At 30.5% G+C, this 18,584-nt stretch overlaps 1 protein-coding gene across 1 annotated transcript; it reads right to left on the bottom strand.

The window, feature by feature from the left end:
* Nucleotides 1-13,434: 13,434 nt before the first annotated feature.
* On the bottom strand, nt 13,435-14,363 carry LOC145038642 (kirola-like). The gene is made up of 2 exons (XM_078986934.1): nt 14,058-14,363; nt 13,435-13,968 (listed from the first exon to the last, which is right to left on the bottom strand). The coding sequence occupies exons 1-2, from the start codon at nt 14,242-14,244 to the stop codon at nt 13,694-13,696; spliced, it is 462 nt and encodes a 153-aa protein (XP_078843060.1). The 5' UTR covers nt 14,245-14,363; the 3' UTR covers nt 13,435-13,693.
* Nucleotides 14,364-18,584: the final 4,221 nt, after the last annotated feature.

Consider the following 18,584-nt stretch of genomic DNA (forward strand, 5'->3'; position numbering starts at 1 on the left):
CAACTAGTCAAAAAAGTTGTGCATGACATATTAATTCATACCATATGAAATAATATAATGTTACATGCTAATGAAAATTATTATTTTCATGAAACAAATAATTTCCCAATTTAACTATAAGAGTTTTATTAAATATTTATTAAAATCTAATTCTAATGAATAATTAATTGTATCAAGTTGTTGTTAGTGTGATCCATTAGTATCATATGTTATTTAGCAATATCACTTTAATATGACTCTTGAGCATACTAGATCATTCAATCTCCCACTTGCACAAGACTCATATTAGACTGATATAGATAATGGTGAATGTCTAGCAACATTTCACTGCCCCTAAGACCATACGATTGGTTGTGCCATTCTATCAACGCCTAATTCCCAAAAAGCTCAAAGCTACAATTGGTGTATAAGGTAAGTTTATCAGTTATCCCTTTGCTACAGACATCATGTTAAACATGAGATTCGGATCAAGATCAATCTCATTATTTGTTTAACTTTTGGTAAGGCACCTTAGATGTCTAACTATCAACACATAAGAGGAACAAATCCCATCTTGACTATATAAGCCTCTTGCATACTTCACACCATACCTGAAAAATGGCTTTTTATAATCGCCCATTTATGGAACAACATTTGACATATCAAGCATACTACTCCCTACACTTAAGTCCCACTATGTATCTTAGGTACTAAGGATACAAAGATAGTTCCTCTTAGTCACGTATCATTCACGATAGCAATCCATGAGATTATCTTGATGCGGGCCAATTTAGTTCTCTAACAAGTACATATGAAACTTGGTTACAACCACCTGCCTACTTTCATCCAGTGAGAGTCAACCAATCCAATTCATATTAGTCTTAATTCATAATTGCTCCTATAATTATAACCGACTATGAACCTTTAGAATAATAACATTATTCTTGGATTAAAAATCTCAATATAGAGGACAACAAGTATTAATGTGATGACTATATCCCAATATATCATAACATTATCTAATAGTTTTTGTTATAATGTTCCAATATCCAACTACTAAATCCAAATCAAAAATCTATTTCTAGAATAATAAAGTCTTATAGCTGAAGTGTGACCATTCATACTTAGCTCAAAAGAATTACTTTATTAATGGATATATCAAAATTTAATTTGTGTGAATTATGTGAATACTATCATCTCCATACTTAACTTTACTTTAGGTATAGTTAAATATTTTGGAGAATATGATTGGTGTTCTCTCGTGGTATAGAGTCTCTTAGCTTGATTAAGTATACTCTCGAAGTCACAAAGATTTCTATGTGATCCTCGAATGGTAGAAATCAACATAGTTTTTCAATGATCTCATCTATCCAATCATATTTGAATTCATCTTCTAAAGTAATGTATTCTTATTTTGTAGTATATTGTGTCATTATGTTTTACTTGGACCTCATTCCAACAAAACTTACTCTTCATTACATAATGAATTCAAAATCCAATTATAATTAATAATTATTTATATCTATTTAGAATTAAAATTTTGTGTAGCTCTTTCCATAAAGATTCTTTCTAAACTGGTAGTCTCATATACATTCTATTAGTTCTTCTAAAGTACTCGTAGATAGTTTTCTTAGTCATCCAATGACTTATCCATGTATTCAATTAGTATCATATGACATGCTTACAGCATGATGAAATACCATGTCCTATGCATAATATGGCGTAAATGAGGAATTCATTTGCCAAGCAAATAGAATTTAAATCATTTCATTAGTTTAAGCCTAAGATATATGCACTTTCGAGGCTTGCTCAAAATGATTCCATATGGCAATGCCAAGAATTCTTCAAAAGAATCTTGTGTCTTGATTCCTTTCAAGATATTGCCAATACATATATAAGGACATGAAACTTTTAATATCCCTTTTATCTATCCATTAAAGATTTTTCATTCCAAGAATGCACTGTATTCTTCTTAAGTCTTTAATTTTAGAAACACATTCCGAGTCAAGGTGAAAACGACCTTGCTTAGTCCGAATGTGATCTTAAATGATTAAATAAGTCTCATTCATACAAGATTAGGAATTTCACTATGCTCCCACTAGTTCTTAGTAAAAACATATGTTCTATTCATTTTGATATAAAAATATACCTTGTGGTTTTATATTGAAATGATGATTGAAACATTGAGATGTTTGCTTTATATCCAAAAGTGGATCTCAAGCACTACACATTTTGTTAGGATAACATGGATCAAGAAACCTACAGGCTAATCTATGTAGATATCTTCTAGTAGATGTCTATTAAGAAAAGTGGTCTTTCTTAAAATCTATTTGCTATATCTCATATTAAGAATATGAATTTTTAGTAAATAACATCCTTGTTGATCTATTCATAGCTACTTGTGAAAAAGGTTTGATCACAGTCAATGTCATGAGTATGATGAGGACCATAGTCAATGACATGAGTATGAGAAAATCCTTTTACTACAAGTCCATAGTAAATGTGTATGGTTATCCATGTAATTTATTCTTTCTAAAAGAATCATTTACTCCTTCTAGCCTTGCTATAGGGATAAATTTTAATCAATCTCATACTTGATTCTTATACATGGATTACATCTCATGTTCATGACTCTAAGTCGTTTATCATATTCAAGATCTGACATAGCATCTTGTTATTTGATGGATTTTTGAGAAATCATCAATAAAATTAAAAGCTTATCAATGAAAGATTCCATATTTCTCAAGTCATACATGATTTCTACCATTAATGCGAACAATTTGTGTTTGTGAATAACTATTATTCAAGTTTAACAATCCTTGTTAAAACTAGTGACATCTATTACTACATATGGTTTATGGTTCTTGAGTTGCTTCAAGTTCCATGTACCCCCCACTTGCTTTGTCATTAGAAGCTTGCTTTCTACTAACTTAGCTTTCATAAGAATTAGAGGACTTATTCTTGGTGGGTTTGCATATAACAATCTAAGCCACATTTAGAGGATTATACAAATATGTATTTAGTAGATTTTGGGTTTAGAAGCTTTATTCCAACATCGGCTTCAAATCCATAAAACATTAAGGAAGATGAGTATGGAGCCTTTACATACTAAATCTTATAAAATGTTTAATCTACTTTTTAGTTGGTATTTGTATTCAAGATACAATTGAAGAATTAACCCAAAAAAGATTAAAGGAGGATATTTCTACATATTAGAACGTTAATAATACCAAGTAAGATTTAATTCATCATTTATTATCATTAAAGCCTTAGATGGTTCTTACAGGTTTGCATCTCAACTTTTGAAACCTTCAATAAAGATCTCACAATTAAGCTTTTCCACATAAAATATAATTAAAACTACTATAGTTGTTAATAAAGTTGATTTGGTATCTTGTGCTTAATCTCAGACATTAATTAGAAAGGAAGTCATAAACCAAAGTCTATAGTTCCATAATTATTTTCTATACACTTAAGTCAAAATCTCATTAGGAATTCTTTTTCATATAAATAAGTTTCACATATGTCAAATAATCTACATTATTTTCCTTTAAATATCTCTTCTTGATGTTAAAATATGTGAATGTCATTTATATAATAAAGATAACAATGTCAAAGATGAATGTGATTTAAAACAAGTTTAAGTCAAAAGTGGTTGCATATACAACTTAATTTTATTTATAAAAATGTTGATATTTACTTCACAATTCAATTAAGAGATCTAATCTCATAAATAGAAGTTAATCATTTCAGAATATGAATATTATCGTTATGAAAACGACTAAGTAAATGATCAAACATTTGAATAAAATAACTGAGACTTAAATTTAGGCATGCTAAATTAAAACATACTTTTTTTCAAAACAAATATTGTTTTGCATTACAAGTAATTTATGTTCTAAGCATAAATAATAAACTAAACTCGAGAGTGTAGTTCCAACTTGCTTGTGCTTAGCATGGTTACTCTTCAATATATATTTGCAAACCATTTACAAATATTAGATTAACATTTAAGTACCAAGTACCTAAGTGTTATATGAAAAGTATGAGTTCTATCTAGTAGATACTTAGAAGTACTAGTCTCTTCCAAACTTTCTTTCCAAATAAGAGGAGTAAATATTTTTTCCAATTTCTAGTTTCTTCACAAAAGAAACAAGATCCATCTATGTGGGCTTTAGTAGATTTCTTGGGCTTAAATGAGTTCAGTCCATAAAACATTGGCCTCTTAGATCACACAAGATGATTCTTTTAGCCTTGTATTATTCCAATGTTTAAACCTGATTTAAATAAAATATTATGTGTGTGTGTGTGTGTTAAAATTATCTATGACTTCCTAGAATTCATGAATAACTATTCTTAGCTTGGTGTTAGGAACATCTTAATCATCATAGTGATGCCTTTACTAGGTATCATTTTCCAGGCTTATTACTCAAAGCAAATGGTTTAGGACTAAGACCTTTAAGTGTATATAATCTCATATCTATCACGAGATTATCTCTTAAGATATGAACCCATTCATTGAAGTTGTATCTATTGAATGTTATTATTTCATTAAGTCATTAAAGAAAATGACAATTCATGATAATGAAAATGAATTATATAACTACAAAATTTTAACAAAATTCACTTGGTATTTTCAATATTTAATCTTCGATAATTACTCACCTTTTAGTTTCCAAAAACATTAATTATCAAAGTCTAGGATCCATGTAAGTCCCCAAAATTGCTTGTGTATCAATCAGATCCAATTGATGGTGCGGAATCCCAATCAATTGGATGATGTCAGATCAAATAGAATAGAAGAAGAAGAAGAAGAAGAATTAAGATGAATCTAATGATGTATTCAATAAATTGAGTGATGCTCCATATACATAGATTCTCTCACACACACTATTCTTCTCTCTAGAACATGCTCCTCTCCTGTTTTAGCCATACACTCCTCACCCTATATATATAAGACATAGGCCACCAGTTGCACACGCGTGTGTGGTCGTACACAGGGTGTGCGGCCGCACACACATGAGCCATACACAGGGTGTGCGGCCGCACACACATGTGTAGCCGTACACAGCCACAAAATTACAGAAAAATATATTTTCCTAGAAAAGCAAAGTATAAACCATATTTTTGACCCAACAATCCAAGTTGCAAAACAACTAAATGGTTAGGTATCCTTTATCCCATCCATTGGAATTCAACCTGGTAGATATCGATTATCAATTATATCTTGCTATATAATTCCTAGATTCATGGGATCTCTAATAACAAATTTAATTAGACATGTTTGATCCCATCTATGCCTCGTAACTCTCTTGCTTAGATATCCTTTATCACAAAAGATTTCCGATCAAATCGTCCAATTTGAAAAAAATTGTGTAATCGGCTATAACTTGGTTATAGAAATCGCGAATACGCCCCAACCATCAAAAGATAACACTAAACGGTTAAGTATCATTTATCCTACTAGTGCATACAAGAGACGTTCGAATGTTCTTTAAGAGGATTGCATAGATTTAAGGTTTGTAAAAAGGGTATTTATATGTTTTATAATTCTAGTTTATAAAAAATATGATATCATGGTTATTACAAGCATATAATTAACCATCATATCAATTTTCAAAAGAAAACCACTTTTAAAGGTTCTATATAAAAAACTAGTTTTATATAATTTGACGCAATTCAATTTTAATAACCGGTATTAATTTTGAATGCATTTGAACCTTTTATATATTTAATAAAACTTCATTTTATTACTTATATATTTTGAGTTTGTATAAGTTATACAAATTATCATTTTAAAACTTATAACGGAGTATTTTAAAATTTGTCATTATTAACGATTTTATAAAACCATGTTTTATTTTAAAAGAATAACTTGTTACATCTTATGTATAATTTTGAAAACTCAAACTCCTTGTGATGTTTATTTTGTCCCAAAAAAAATTTACCATGTGAAAATCTAATTTTTCAACCAGACATAATAATTACATAAAATAAACAACACAAACATGCATAAAAAGATATTTGCATAAACATAACCAACTAATGACATTTTTGTGAGCCAACACAAATATGCCAAGTCCATTCCTAAAGAGGCATTTAAGGGGGATAAAATATTATTGTAATGTTTTGATGAAGCTCCCACTTGAGTAAATACTAATTTTTTGCAAAATATTGGAAAAACTTATTGAAGACTAAAATTCAGCAACTATTGTTAAAAGCTAACTGCCCTTTGTGAAGAGCATTAGTGACACTTTTCAGAAAATGTCACTAAAAATCCTGCACACATTTTAGACTTGAAAATTGATCTTTTGTCTTCAAAAAATGGTTCCAACTTGATTTCTTGTTACATTTTTGTATAAATAAATTAAGTCTAAAAACTAATCTATTACTTTACAAAAAATAACCAAGAAAAGCTAATCTATTTAATTATTACATACCATATGAATAAATAAATTATTACAACCATTTTATAACAAAAAATAACAAACGCAACAACATAACAACACATTGGTCATTGGATAGTTTATGCACATCATATACATCAATACACATGAAACAACCTTTGTTTTTCTAAGACAACTTTAAATGACAAAAGATGCATGAAACTTTTGTCACATAAAATAACAAAAAAAAAAAAAAAAAAAAAAAGTTGTCATAGAAAAATATGTATGAACTTATTTTTATATAAAAACAAGTTATCCATATTCTCCAAAAACTAAGATTTCCAAAAATCAAAAAAAATCTAACCAAACTTGCAAGATGGCTTTGATACCGATTATTGGGTTTTAGCCCAAAAATAGTTTCATAAACTTGATAAATATAGCAACGAAAGACTTTAATTTTTGAAATAACATAAACATTTTATACCCACCAAGGAACTTTATTCAAGTTATAGAAAGATTAAAAAACCAACCAAAGAATAGGTGAAGAAATAACAACCTTTGTAGTTCTTTGGGTCCTCTTGGGAGGCTTGAAAATTGATGAAGAATGTGGAACCTTTGAGACACCAACAATGACTCAACTTGATGTAGATGCTAGTCCAAAACTCTTAAACCCTTAAGCTTTAAGTTCATAACCAATATAAAATTAAAGAGGGCATGAAGATGCAAGTGTTCTTCAAGTTTTCTAACCAAAACTAGAGAGAAAGAGAGGGAGATAAGAGGTTTCGGCCATATGCCTCAAGGAAGGAATGAACAATCTAGCCAAATGAAAGCCTCTTATTTATATGCATAAAGTGAAGGTATTAACCATTATGTCTTAACACTTTAAGCACATATGTCCCCATGTCATAAAATGTCTCCCATGCTTAAGTATTTTTGAATAAACTAATGGAAAAGCCATATTATTCTTCTTTTTATGCAAATCTTGAAATTTGCATAAATAAGAGGAATGTTAGTTTAAATTTTATAAACTCAATGTTTATAAAATATAAACTGTCTTTTAAGTAAAAGACAAAGGTTTTCAACTAGTCCAAAAAGTTGTACATGACTAATTAATTCATATCATATAAAATAATATAATGTTACTTGCTAATGAAAATTATTATTTCCATGAAACAAATAATTTCCAATTTAATTATAAGAGTTTTATTGAATATGTATTAAAATCAATTTCTAATAAATAATCAATTGTATCAATTTCTAATAAATACTAGATCTTTCACCGCTTATGGGGATGTCAACCCTGTATAGATCTATACATATGTATCTCGCTTCAAAAAATAACGGTTATACTAATGTGGGTATGCTAAGTGTTTAGACTTAGCTAATGAATGTAGCCTCATTATATAGCCCTTAACGAAGGTAGGTAAAAAAAAGCTCTTAGCCCTAACTTATAAGTAGATAAGTTATTAGGGATAATAAATTTGTATAGAGTTTATAAAAGCATAATCGGTATACATTTAAGTATGCTTCCTTTTATAAACAATGTAGTTGGAAGGCATATGTTATTTTAATAGTTGCAATATCTTAACAACATAGCATATTATTATCTTGATATTGGCCTGGAAACTAGTATTCATGACATATAATATCAAGCTATTATTTCATAATTAGTATAGTATTTGCATAAAATAATAGTATTTTATGTGTATTATGTATGAATTTATATCATATTACACATGTATTATCCCCACCCCAAAAAAAAAAAAAAAAAAGTAAAAATACAAGAAGAGGGATCGTAATACTCACCTTAAAGTGCAGTTGTCGAGTTGTTTCAAGTATTGGATGCGAGAAACCGAAATGTGTTTCCCTAAATTTGAAACTCTGGGATTAATTTAGTTTCCTAGAAAATTTCAATATAAATTAATATTTGGAATGTTATTTGGTATTTCAACTAAAGTATAGACCTGTTTATAAATTTAATTAAACCAAAATAAATAAATATTTTACAAAAATAAATTATTAAATTTTTATATTTTAATTTAGGGTTTAATTTGGCAAGGATTGTGTTTATAGGGGTAGGTTTTAAATATTTTAATTGAGTTTGAAAGTTTTGGGTCTAACTTGTAAAGGGAATTTTGAATTTGGGGTAGAAACTGTAATATTTGATTCAAAGTTTGGACCAGGTTTTTAAGGATTTTAGAAATGATGGGAGTATCTTAAACAATTTTAAAGTGAAGTTTGAGGGCTTGGGACTGATTTTGTAAGGAATTTAAATATTTGGTAAATAGGATTTATATTGAAATGAATTTTGCACAAGGGAGGAGGTCATCCTCCTCCTCATATTGTGTTCGATCGCCATACACACAAAGGAGGAAAAATATTCGATCGGACCTCAACTGGAAATGGTGATTAACACAAAAAATATAACGGGGGAGGGGAGGAGTTCTTACGATGGTGATTGATGATGATGGTGATTGACTACACAAGGGAAGTGGCAGTTTGGGTTGTTGGTGATGACGGGAGGATTCTGGCAGCCTCCTGCTGCTAGATTCTGCTTGTATCTGGTGAAGACGAAGGAAGAGGAGGGTAGAGGGAGCCTTCTAAGGTAGTCCCACATAAATAGCCTTACCGAAAGTGGTTTTAGATGGTGGTGGTAGTGAATGGTTGTGTGGTGGAAGTGTGGTCCAACAAGGTGGCTACCACTCACTTCTTCCTTCTTCTTGGCAGTTTCCGATGAGGAGAAGGAGAGGGGATAGTGGATAAGGTATAAGATGGTGTTTGGTGGGTATTAGGAAGTTTAGGGTTGTGGTTTTATGGTGGGATAATGGTGGTGTTATTGTAACAAAGAGAGATAAAGAGATATATGGAAGGAGAGATTGAGAATAAAGAATAAGACGAAGAGCTGGTAGTTTTGTTTGTCAAATGAGGTTGCATAAGCTTCTTTTTATAGCCAAAGATGTACTTCATATCTCTTAAACACCATACCTCACCACTATATCATGTACCTTATTGTTGAGTGTACACAAGGAGGAATGGCTTCGGAAAATGTGGGTTAAAGCTCAGATGAAGGCTGATCAAGCAAGGTCGGGCCCATCAAGATGCCATTCTCTTTAATTGCTTAAAACCACTATATCTTTGTGTATCGGGATCCCTATGTCGAGAAATTTTTCAGAAAGTTTCGATAGATAGAGTTTAATTCAAGGACTCCAAAAACCTGAATGGATTAATTTTTTGAGTTACGGAACTCCGGGAAATCGTGTTTAAAGTTTTGCTTCTAAATGGCTCGTAACACTCGATTTTTTTATTTTTGCAAATATTTTTGCTAAAATATTTTGAGTATGAAATTAAATATTTCTCAAAACAGCTTAATACAAATTTTCAATTTTTTAGACGCATTATCCAATATTGCAGTTTGAGCTGCTTTATTCGTTTGACAGTTTACACAATCGGAAGTAAGGTATTATTTGGTATCTTATAATATTTGAAATGAAATCATTTATTTTACATTAGATGCACTAAAGCTCTATAAGTAAAATTACAAATAGATTTACTGTAATTTAGTCGTTCGCAGTCTATGACCTAAATTTTGGGATGGCATAGTGGCTTAACGCATTAATAGATGTGGAAGCAAAGTTCTTACGACTTGGCATTTTGGCCGCCATGACATGATGGCCAGGGGGTTGGCGACTGTTTTTTCGTGTAGCACCCACGATGTGGCCTACGAGTGGCCATGATATAGAGACCTACTGAGGTTGACTTTTGGTCAATACAAGGGTTTTAGAGTGTAGACTAAGAGGGTACACTTTATTCCTGTTAGGTTCCTTGTAGGATCGTTCTTCGCTGTATGGGAGCTTTTTGTGTTTAGCTGTTATCTACGAGGTGAGTTTTCTTACTATATCTGTCTGTGTGGCAGTGTATACATGTTGACTAACTAGGTCTTATCTGTTGATTGTTGTGATATATGAACTAAGTTGTTGATAACACTAAGACTGTTGGGATTCCATGAGACTACTGATAGTCCCTAGGGTTGCTGATAGCTCATAAGGTGTGATGTTAATCCACATGGTGTGTTGTTAGCCTACTTGGAGGGCTAATAGTCCATAGGGTTGCTGATAACCCATAGTTGTTCATATTGTTGTGATTTATATGATATTCAGAACCGCTGATAGTCTCAGGGCTGCTAATAAACCGTACCTGATTATTATGTCACGTTGTATGTGATATTTTTGGGAACTCATTTTTGTTTACAGTAGTGGATTAAATATTTTGAAGGTACTTATCGTATTACGAAGGCAGGACTGTACACACATCAATAGTTTTATTATTCGAGATTTCACATTGTCTTCTTTATAACTATGATTTCTGAATAATGGCTTATGAGCAATTGGTTTGATCTGAATGTAACTTTATTAAAAATGGGTGTTTATATTATTTTAAAAATGAAAAAATTAGTCTAAAAATTGGGACGTTGCATATGACCTACATCTATGGGCACGAGAAAGTATTTTTATTCACAACCTTTAAAATGATATTACAGTGTTACTCGACCTTTTTGAAACCCTAGCTATAAGTCTTTATTCATATGCAAAATAAAATATAAACCCTACCTAGAACCGAACATCCATTCTACGCTAACCGACAACCAAGCTAATGGATTGTCCACTAGCTAGCTACTAACCAGCCAACTACAGATAAACAAGCTACTTATCAGGCAGGTCAAGTCACATTTAAGAAAAATAATTCATTTTATTCATTTATGGCGGAAAAAAAATTTTATTGAGTAAATTCGGCAAATGACCAAAATGTAGGGTGAGTTTGAAGAAAATGACCACAAAAATGAAGATTTCAAAAAATGACCACAGGTTCCGCAGAGGGGGTTCTGCGGAACCATAAATACCTCTGCGGAATATGAACACCTCTGCGGATCTTGGTTTTTTTCTTTTTTTTTCGTTTTCTGTTTTTTTTCGTTTATTAATATTTTTTTTAATCACATAAGGTATTATGTGATTATTATGTAAAAAAAATTTTGTTTTTATTTTTTCTTATTTAATTACCCGTTTATAAAGTTGTGTGTTTAATAAAAAATATACAAATATTCTATGTTTTTTTATAAAATTACACACACTGGTATTCTAAATAATAAATATACTTTAAGTGGGTTACAAAAGATACTTTAGAAAACATAAACATACAACCTTCATATAAACATACTTTGAAATAAACTTCATTAAAGTCTCTGCGGATCCTCTACAGTTCTGTGAAATCTTTGTTTTTTGATTTTTTTTAATTTTTTTTCGTTTTTTTCCTTTTTTGTGTTCATTTTCATTTATTAATATTAATTTTTATAAATACACTAATACCTTATGTGATTATTATGTAAAAAAATTGACAAAAAAAAAGTTAAAAATAATGAATTGTTTTATATAATATGTTTGCTACTGGTGTAGGTTTTCCATGTATTTTTACTGTTGTGTATTTACAAATCACTCTCCACAAACATAATGAAAAAACAATTTCTACTGGTAATTGACACTCATAAACTTACAAAAAACCATTAAAATACGTCTATAACTTCTATAACTAATCCGTAGAGGTGTACACAGATCCGCAGAGGTGTACACTGATCCGCAGAGGTGTACATAGATCCGCAAAGGTATATACTAATTTGCAGAGGTGTACACTGATTCGCAGAGGTGTACACAAATCAACAAAGGTGTATACTGATCCTCAGAGGTGTACACTGATCCGCAGATGTGTACACTGATCCGCTGATAACAGTTCTGTGGATTCCCAAACAATTCTGTGGACTGATATTAAACATAAGTTCATTATTGTAAACCTCTTTTTGTCAATTTTTCTACATAAAACATAAGGTATTAGTGTATTAAAAAATTAATATTAATAAACCAAAACAAAAAATAGAACAAACGAAAAAATAAAAATTAAAAAACTCAAGATCCGCAGAGGTGTTTCGGTTCCTCAGAGACAAACATATTACATAAAACATTTCATTATTTTTAACATTTTTTGTAGAATTTTTTACATAATAATCACATAAGGTATTAGTGTATTTAAAAAATATATATATTAATAAACGAAAATGAATGCAAAAAAATGAAAAAAAATAAAAAATAAAAAAACAAAGATTTCGCAGAGCTGTAGAGGATCCGCAGAACCTTTAATGAAGTTTATTTCAAAGTATGTTTATTATGAAGGTTGTATGTTTATGTTTTTTAAAATATGTTTTGTAACCTACTTAAAGTATGTTTATTATTCAGAATACCGGTGTGTGTAATTTTATAAAAAAACATAGTATATTTGTATAATTTTTATTAAACACGTAACTTTTATAAACGGGAAATTAAATAAGAAAAATAAAAAACAAAAACAATTTTTTTTACATAATAATCACATAATACCTTATGTGATTAAAAAAATATTAATAAACGAAAACAAAAAAAAAAGAAAAAAAATGAATAAATAAATAAGAAAAATAAAAAAATGAAAACAATTTTTTTACATAATAATCACATAATACCTTATGTAATTAAAAAAATATATTAATAAATGAAAACAAAAAAAATAAAAAAATAAATAAAAATAATCAGAAAACTAAAAAAATGAAAAAAAAACTAAGATCCGCAGAGATGTTTATGGTTCCGCAGAACCCCCTCTGCGGAACCTGTGATCATTTTCTGAAATGTTCGTTTTTGTGATCATTTTCTTCGAAACTCATCCTATATTTTGGTCATTTACCAAATTTTCTATTTTTTATTTTGTTGTAATACTCTATCTTATTCTATATTCAGCTAGGAGATAGCAAACACTACCTTATAATAGTAGGAAGCACACTGTTTAAATAAATTATTGTCTTGGCAACGAAACATTCCACGTAGTTATAATTTTTATAATATAAAGAAAAAGGTCTTTTGTTTTAAATATATCTTCGAGTACCATTCTCCATATAAAACAAATAAGGGACATCACTAAGTCTTTATTAATTTAACAGGGTATAAATATGACTCATCAAATAATACTTATTAATTCCCTGTCATTTGGCCATTTAAAATTAACAAATTATCATCAATAAAAGTTATTGAAAACTTTAAAAAAAATAGTACAAGACAAGGAATTCCCGGTTACAATTCGACTTTCCTAGAATTATATTACAAACTCGTTTTATTGATATAATTGTGCACTAGGATACAAAGATTATTTGTAGTTGAGTAGGTGACACACAAGAAATAAAGCATATATACAGTGAAAAAAACACAAAAGATCCAACGATGTTTACTCTCAGAAATTGTATATATATACTTATATGAGATTTAATTTGAGTTAACGATGTGACTGTTCTCAATATCTTTGGTGACACTAAGGCATAAATCCATCAAAGTGTGTGGGTCTTCAACATTTTCTTTGAGTTTCTCATAGTCGAAAATCCAAGTTACCAAGTTCTCTTCTCCCATAGTGTCCACGTGTATTGTTACCAAGAAGGTCTTGTAAGCCTGCATTAAATCGCCCCCAATCACCTTGAAACACAACGATCTTCTACCATCATCGATCGCTTGAATCACTTCTTTAACCACTTTTTCCTTACCATCTAACATTTGATTTGAAATATATTGTAAATAGTTCACTTAGACATGAAGATGCTATTTTGTTAAACAAAATGCATATTGATGAACTTACCATGGATAAAGTTCCAAACGATGACTGATCCAACGACACCCCATTCACCATCATGCAAATCAACACCTTTTATGCTACCAGGACTCATTTCAGATATACGGTGTTGTTTATATTTATATATTTCATAAAAGAGATCCCCATCTAGTCTGATTGCAACTTGTTTAACCAGCTTACCGGTTAGAACCATCTCTCTTGATAAGTAAAAGAAGAAAAGAGGTGAACGATGAAAAATGTTTGACCTCCTCACTGCTTTATATTGAGCGTTTAGCTTCGTTGCTTACCACAACCCTCCCCCCCACCTTTTTTTTTTTCTCCAGCTAAAATAGATAATGTAAAAATTGCCACAAGTAGAATATGTTAGAAAACATCATAATTAGATTATGTTTAATAACAACCGGTTACAATCTATATTTTCATAAAAATTATATTCTCTAGCTTATGTCTATTTATACATCTATATATGCAACACTATTTATCAACAACCCCAACAATATATATATATATATATATATATATATATATATATATATATATATATATATATATATATATATATATATATATATAACGGTTCATTTGAGATTAAAAAAAATAGAGATCTTGATATTTAACCTGAGCCACATATTTCTCGTTTGTCGCTTTAATGCTCTAGCATACCGGTAACAACGGGGTATGCCTAATGATAAATGATTATATGGCAAAAAGGTATAATCATATAGGATTATACATGTTTATACGTATATGTCTAATCATAAATAATTATAAATATAAGTCTACTCACATATTGAATAATCATAAATGATTATAAGAGTTAGTTGTAGAAGAGATGGCGGTAACAAAGGTGACAGTGGTATAAATAGCAGAGGTGACAATGCTGGAGTCGATTGGTGTCAAAGGTGGTAGTATTGGTGGTGGCTATGGTGGTTATTGTGGTAGGCATGGTGACGGAGGAGAAAGGAATGAGTGACGCTGCATAATCATATATGATTATATGAGGCCTATCTCACTCGTACGTCGGAGGGTTAGAGCGGCAGATGTGAAATACGTGGCTAAGGTTGAATCCCAAGATCTCTACTTTGTTTTAAATCTCAACGAAACATACATATCTCTCTCTCTCTCTCTCTTATATATATATATATATATATATATATATATATATATATATATATATATATATTGTGGTCGTAAGGACATTTCTATACCAAAATAGAATCAATGGTGATGATATGAAGGTCCATGATATTAAAATAAGATAATATGTACCATATAATTACATAAATTTCCAGGTGAATGTATTTTTTTCAATTAAAGTATATTTAAAAAAATAAATTTTTGGATTTAAGGAATAGTTAGTTCTATTAATTTTAAAAATCTATATTTTAAAATTAATTCAAATTTAATTGTTACATAATTTTTATAATCGCCGATTTTATTTTGTTAGAATGATAGAATATTAGCCATAAACTAGCAAAAATATTTCGGATTTTATTCTTATAGAATATGATTTCATTCAATATATTTTTTTTTTATAATTTACATGCTTAATGAATTATATATCGTATATTATTAAAAATAATTGTTTTTAAAAGAATACAAATTTCATATGAAACGAATTTTATTTTTTATGAATTGCTAATTACATTAATTTTAAAAGAATATGACTATAAACAATAATTGCATTCATTTTGAAAATAATAAATATGACTAATAACTCTTAAGAATTATATTTGTTCTTAAAGATTAAAACAAAAAACGGTTAAAAAAAAAAGAACATCATTATCTAACAAAAAACTAATCCATTTTGAAAGAATATTATTCCTTATAATCGTTTTATATATTCTTGTAGAATCCATTATCGTTCTCCTTATTTTCTTCTTTTCCATATCAATGACTACATCTACAAAACCAATACCCATAAAGAAAACATAATCAACTTTCTAATATTAAAAATTTTAATGCATTCTAAAATAATAAAACTATAAATTATGATAGAACATCATAAACAATTAAGATTTGTAATTAATCCTAATAAAATGCAATCCTCAAATCACTTGATCGGAAAATAATTTGTAATCCATGAGTCACTTAATCAAATTAAATTTATGTTTTTTTTTCTTAAAAATGTATTGTTAGTTTTATTGTAAAAGAAGTGTTAACTTGTTCAACCAAAATGGAAATACCAAACAAACACAAATTATAATTCATAATTAACACTTTTAATACTAGTATTAGTAAATGAGCAATAACAACAAAACCATAAAACATGAACAAAGTTGACACGCATATTTGAATGATTGGTCGAGGAATGACATGTGCCTTTTCAAGGTTTGACTCACAAAAAATTACTTGGTTCTGATGAATCTTGTAACGTCCCAAAAATACCAAGTAAAATTTTCATATTAAATAAGTCAAAACCATTAATACATTATCCCAAAAGACAATCAGATTAAAAGTATTCTCAAAACATCAGAGTAAAATTATAAACAATCATTGCGGAATAAATCTTTAGGAGATGCAATGTGATCAAGTCGGACTCTTCCTTTTCAAACTGGAAGTACCTAAAAATGTTTAAAACACAATACCGTAAGCACAAAGCTTAAAGAGTTGCTTTAAAAATGCCACATAATATACACATTAGTGGGCCTAGCTCTGGGGTATATTCCAATCCTATAAATAAATATGGGAACAATGTCAGGGCACTCCCTTGGTGTAACATCTGTTCCAGGTATTACTTAATTTATTTAAGATCTAGGGTGTTGGTGTGTGTGGACTCGGCGAGTTGGGTGTCAAACTTGTCGAGTAGAGGGCATTTCAAGGATGCGGGATCTACTATCTACTCGATGAGTCGGAAGGCCGACTTTGTGAGTAGGCGTTGTAATGATAAAACCCTAATTTTAAGGTTAGCCCCCTATATAATCTCCTTAAGGGCCTTAAGGCTGACCTCCCATCAGCCTCCAAACCCGAAGAATGTTTGTGCTAACCCTAATTCCCATTCTCATCCATTTTGTGTGTTTGTGTAGTTTTGAAGCTTAAGAAGAAGGAGATAGTGCGAAGATCCAGCAAACCAAGCACCCATCCTTGAGCTTGGACTTCTTGTGGACTGATCTAGGTCTTCAAGACTCAATTTTTATCATAGATTGTGCTAGATATTGAGAGTACTCTTCATTTCCTACCCTTTTGTTGATTGCATGCATGGGGTTCATAAAGTTTGCAACTTTATGAATCTTCAGGGCAAAATGGTCCCAAAGTGGGCTAGATCTGGCTTTTGGTCGAGTAAGGACACCGTACATGGGTTTTAGGGCATATTTCCCTCTTTTTGGCCATTTTGACCTAGAGACATGCATTGGACATGCATATCCATAAAGCCTCCATCTTTGGAACGTTTTGAGGACTAGAAACCTTTTTGGAAAGGATGGATTTCAGATCCCTAGAGTTTTGGACCATATGGAAAAGCTTTAAAGCTTTTTAACCTTTACTAAGGCCCTTAGAGCATTTGGAACGGTTCTAGAAGGTAAAGTTGGAAACTTTATCCTTCTAGGCACCTTAGGGCATCAGATCTAAGCCCTGGAATCCCTGTATTCGGTGTATAATCACAATAAGCAAACAGGAAGGGGGACTCGACGAGTTCCTCTAGCAACTCGACGAATCGAGTTCGGTGTCCCTGTTTTCTATATATCAAGAGAACTTGATGAGTTGATGAAACAATTCAACAAGTTGGCTAGGGTTTGATCAACTCTTCTGGACTTGGAAGGAACTCGACGAGACGCTAGATGCACTCGACGAGTTGGAGTCAACATGGACCGTTGACTTTGACTGATGACCTTGGTTTTGACCAAGTTTGACCATGGTTGGCTTTGGGAGTAATTTTGGGTTTATGACAAGTCTATCTGGTGTTGCTTATATTGGGTTATGAGCATTCTAACACTCCTAAGTGTACATGCAACCCTAAATACCTTGGATCTATGTTTTCTCTATTATACATGCAAATATGAACATCCAAGGTATTATCCTAATCTAGCATACAAAACTATCAATATAACAAGATAGAATACATACCTCTTTGATGTAGAATGTCTTCATGAAGCTTGAGTGCCTAGTGCCCCAAGTGTGACACCTCAAATGGTTCACACAACACCAAATACACTTGGAATAACTTGAGAGAATTCTACACTTCATGAAATCGGCTAGCCCTTTTTTTACTCTCACTAGTGGCCGATTTTGGTCAAGAATAAGATCTTTATATAGTGTTACAATTAGGGCAAACCCTAATTGTCATGACTTTCCATTTCCTTGGATCCATGGGTTCAAATACACCAGAGCATCCATCGACCATCCTATGGGTTTTAGCCCAACATGATTATCCATGGAGCATTAGCCCACTATACAAGTATGGATGATTTACACAATCAACCCATATATTTAATTAGTCTTCTTTTGATCACTTAATTAATCCTAGATTAATTCTTGATCAATACTAATTAAATAATCTTATTATTCTTATTATTAATATACTAGAACTTATAATAT

This window comes from Lactuca saligna, chromosome 4, assembly GCF_052625555.1.
Source record: "Lactuca saligna cultivar CGN05327 chromosome 4, ASM5262555v1, whole genome shotgun sequence".
NCBI lineage: Eukaryota > Viridiplantae > Streptophyta > Magnoliopsida > Asterales > Asteraceae > Lactuca > Lactuca saligna.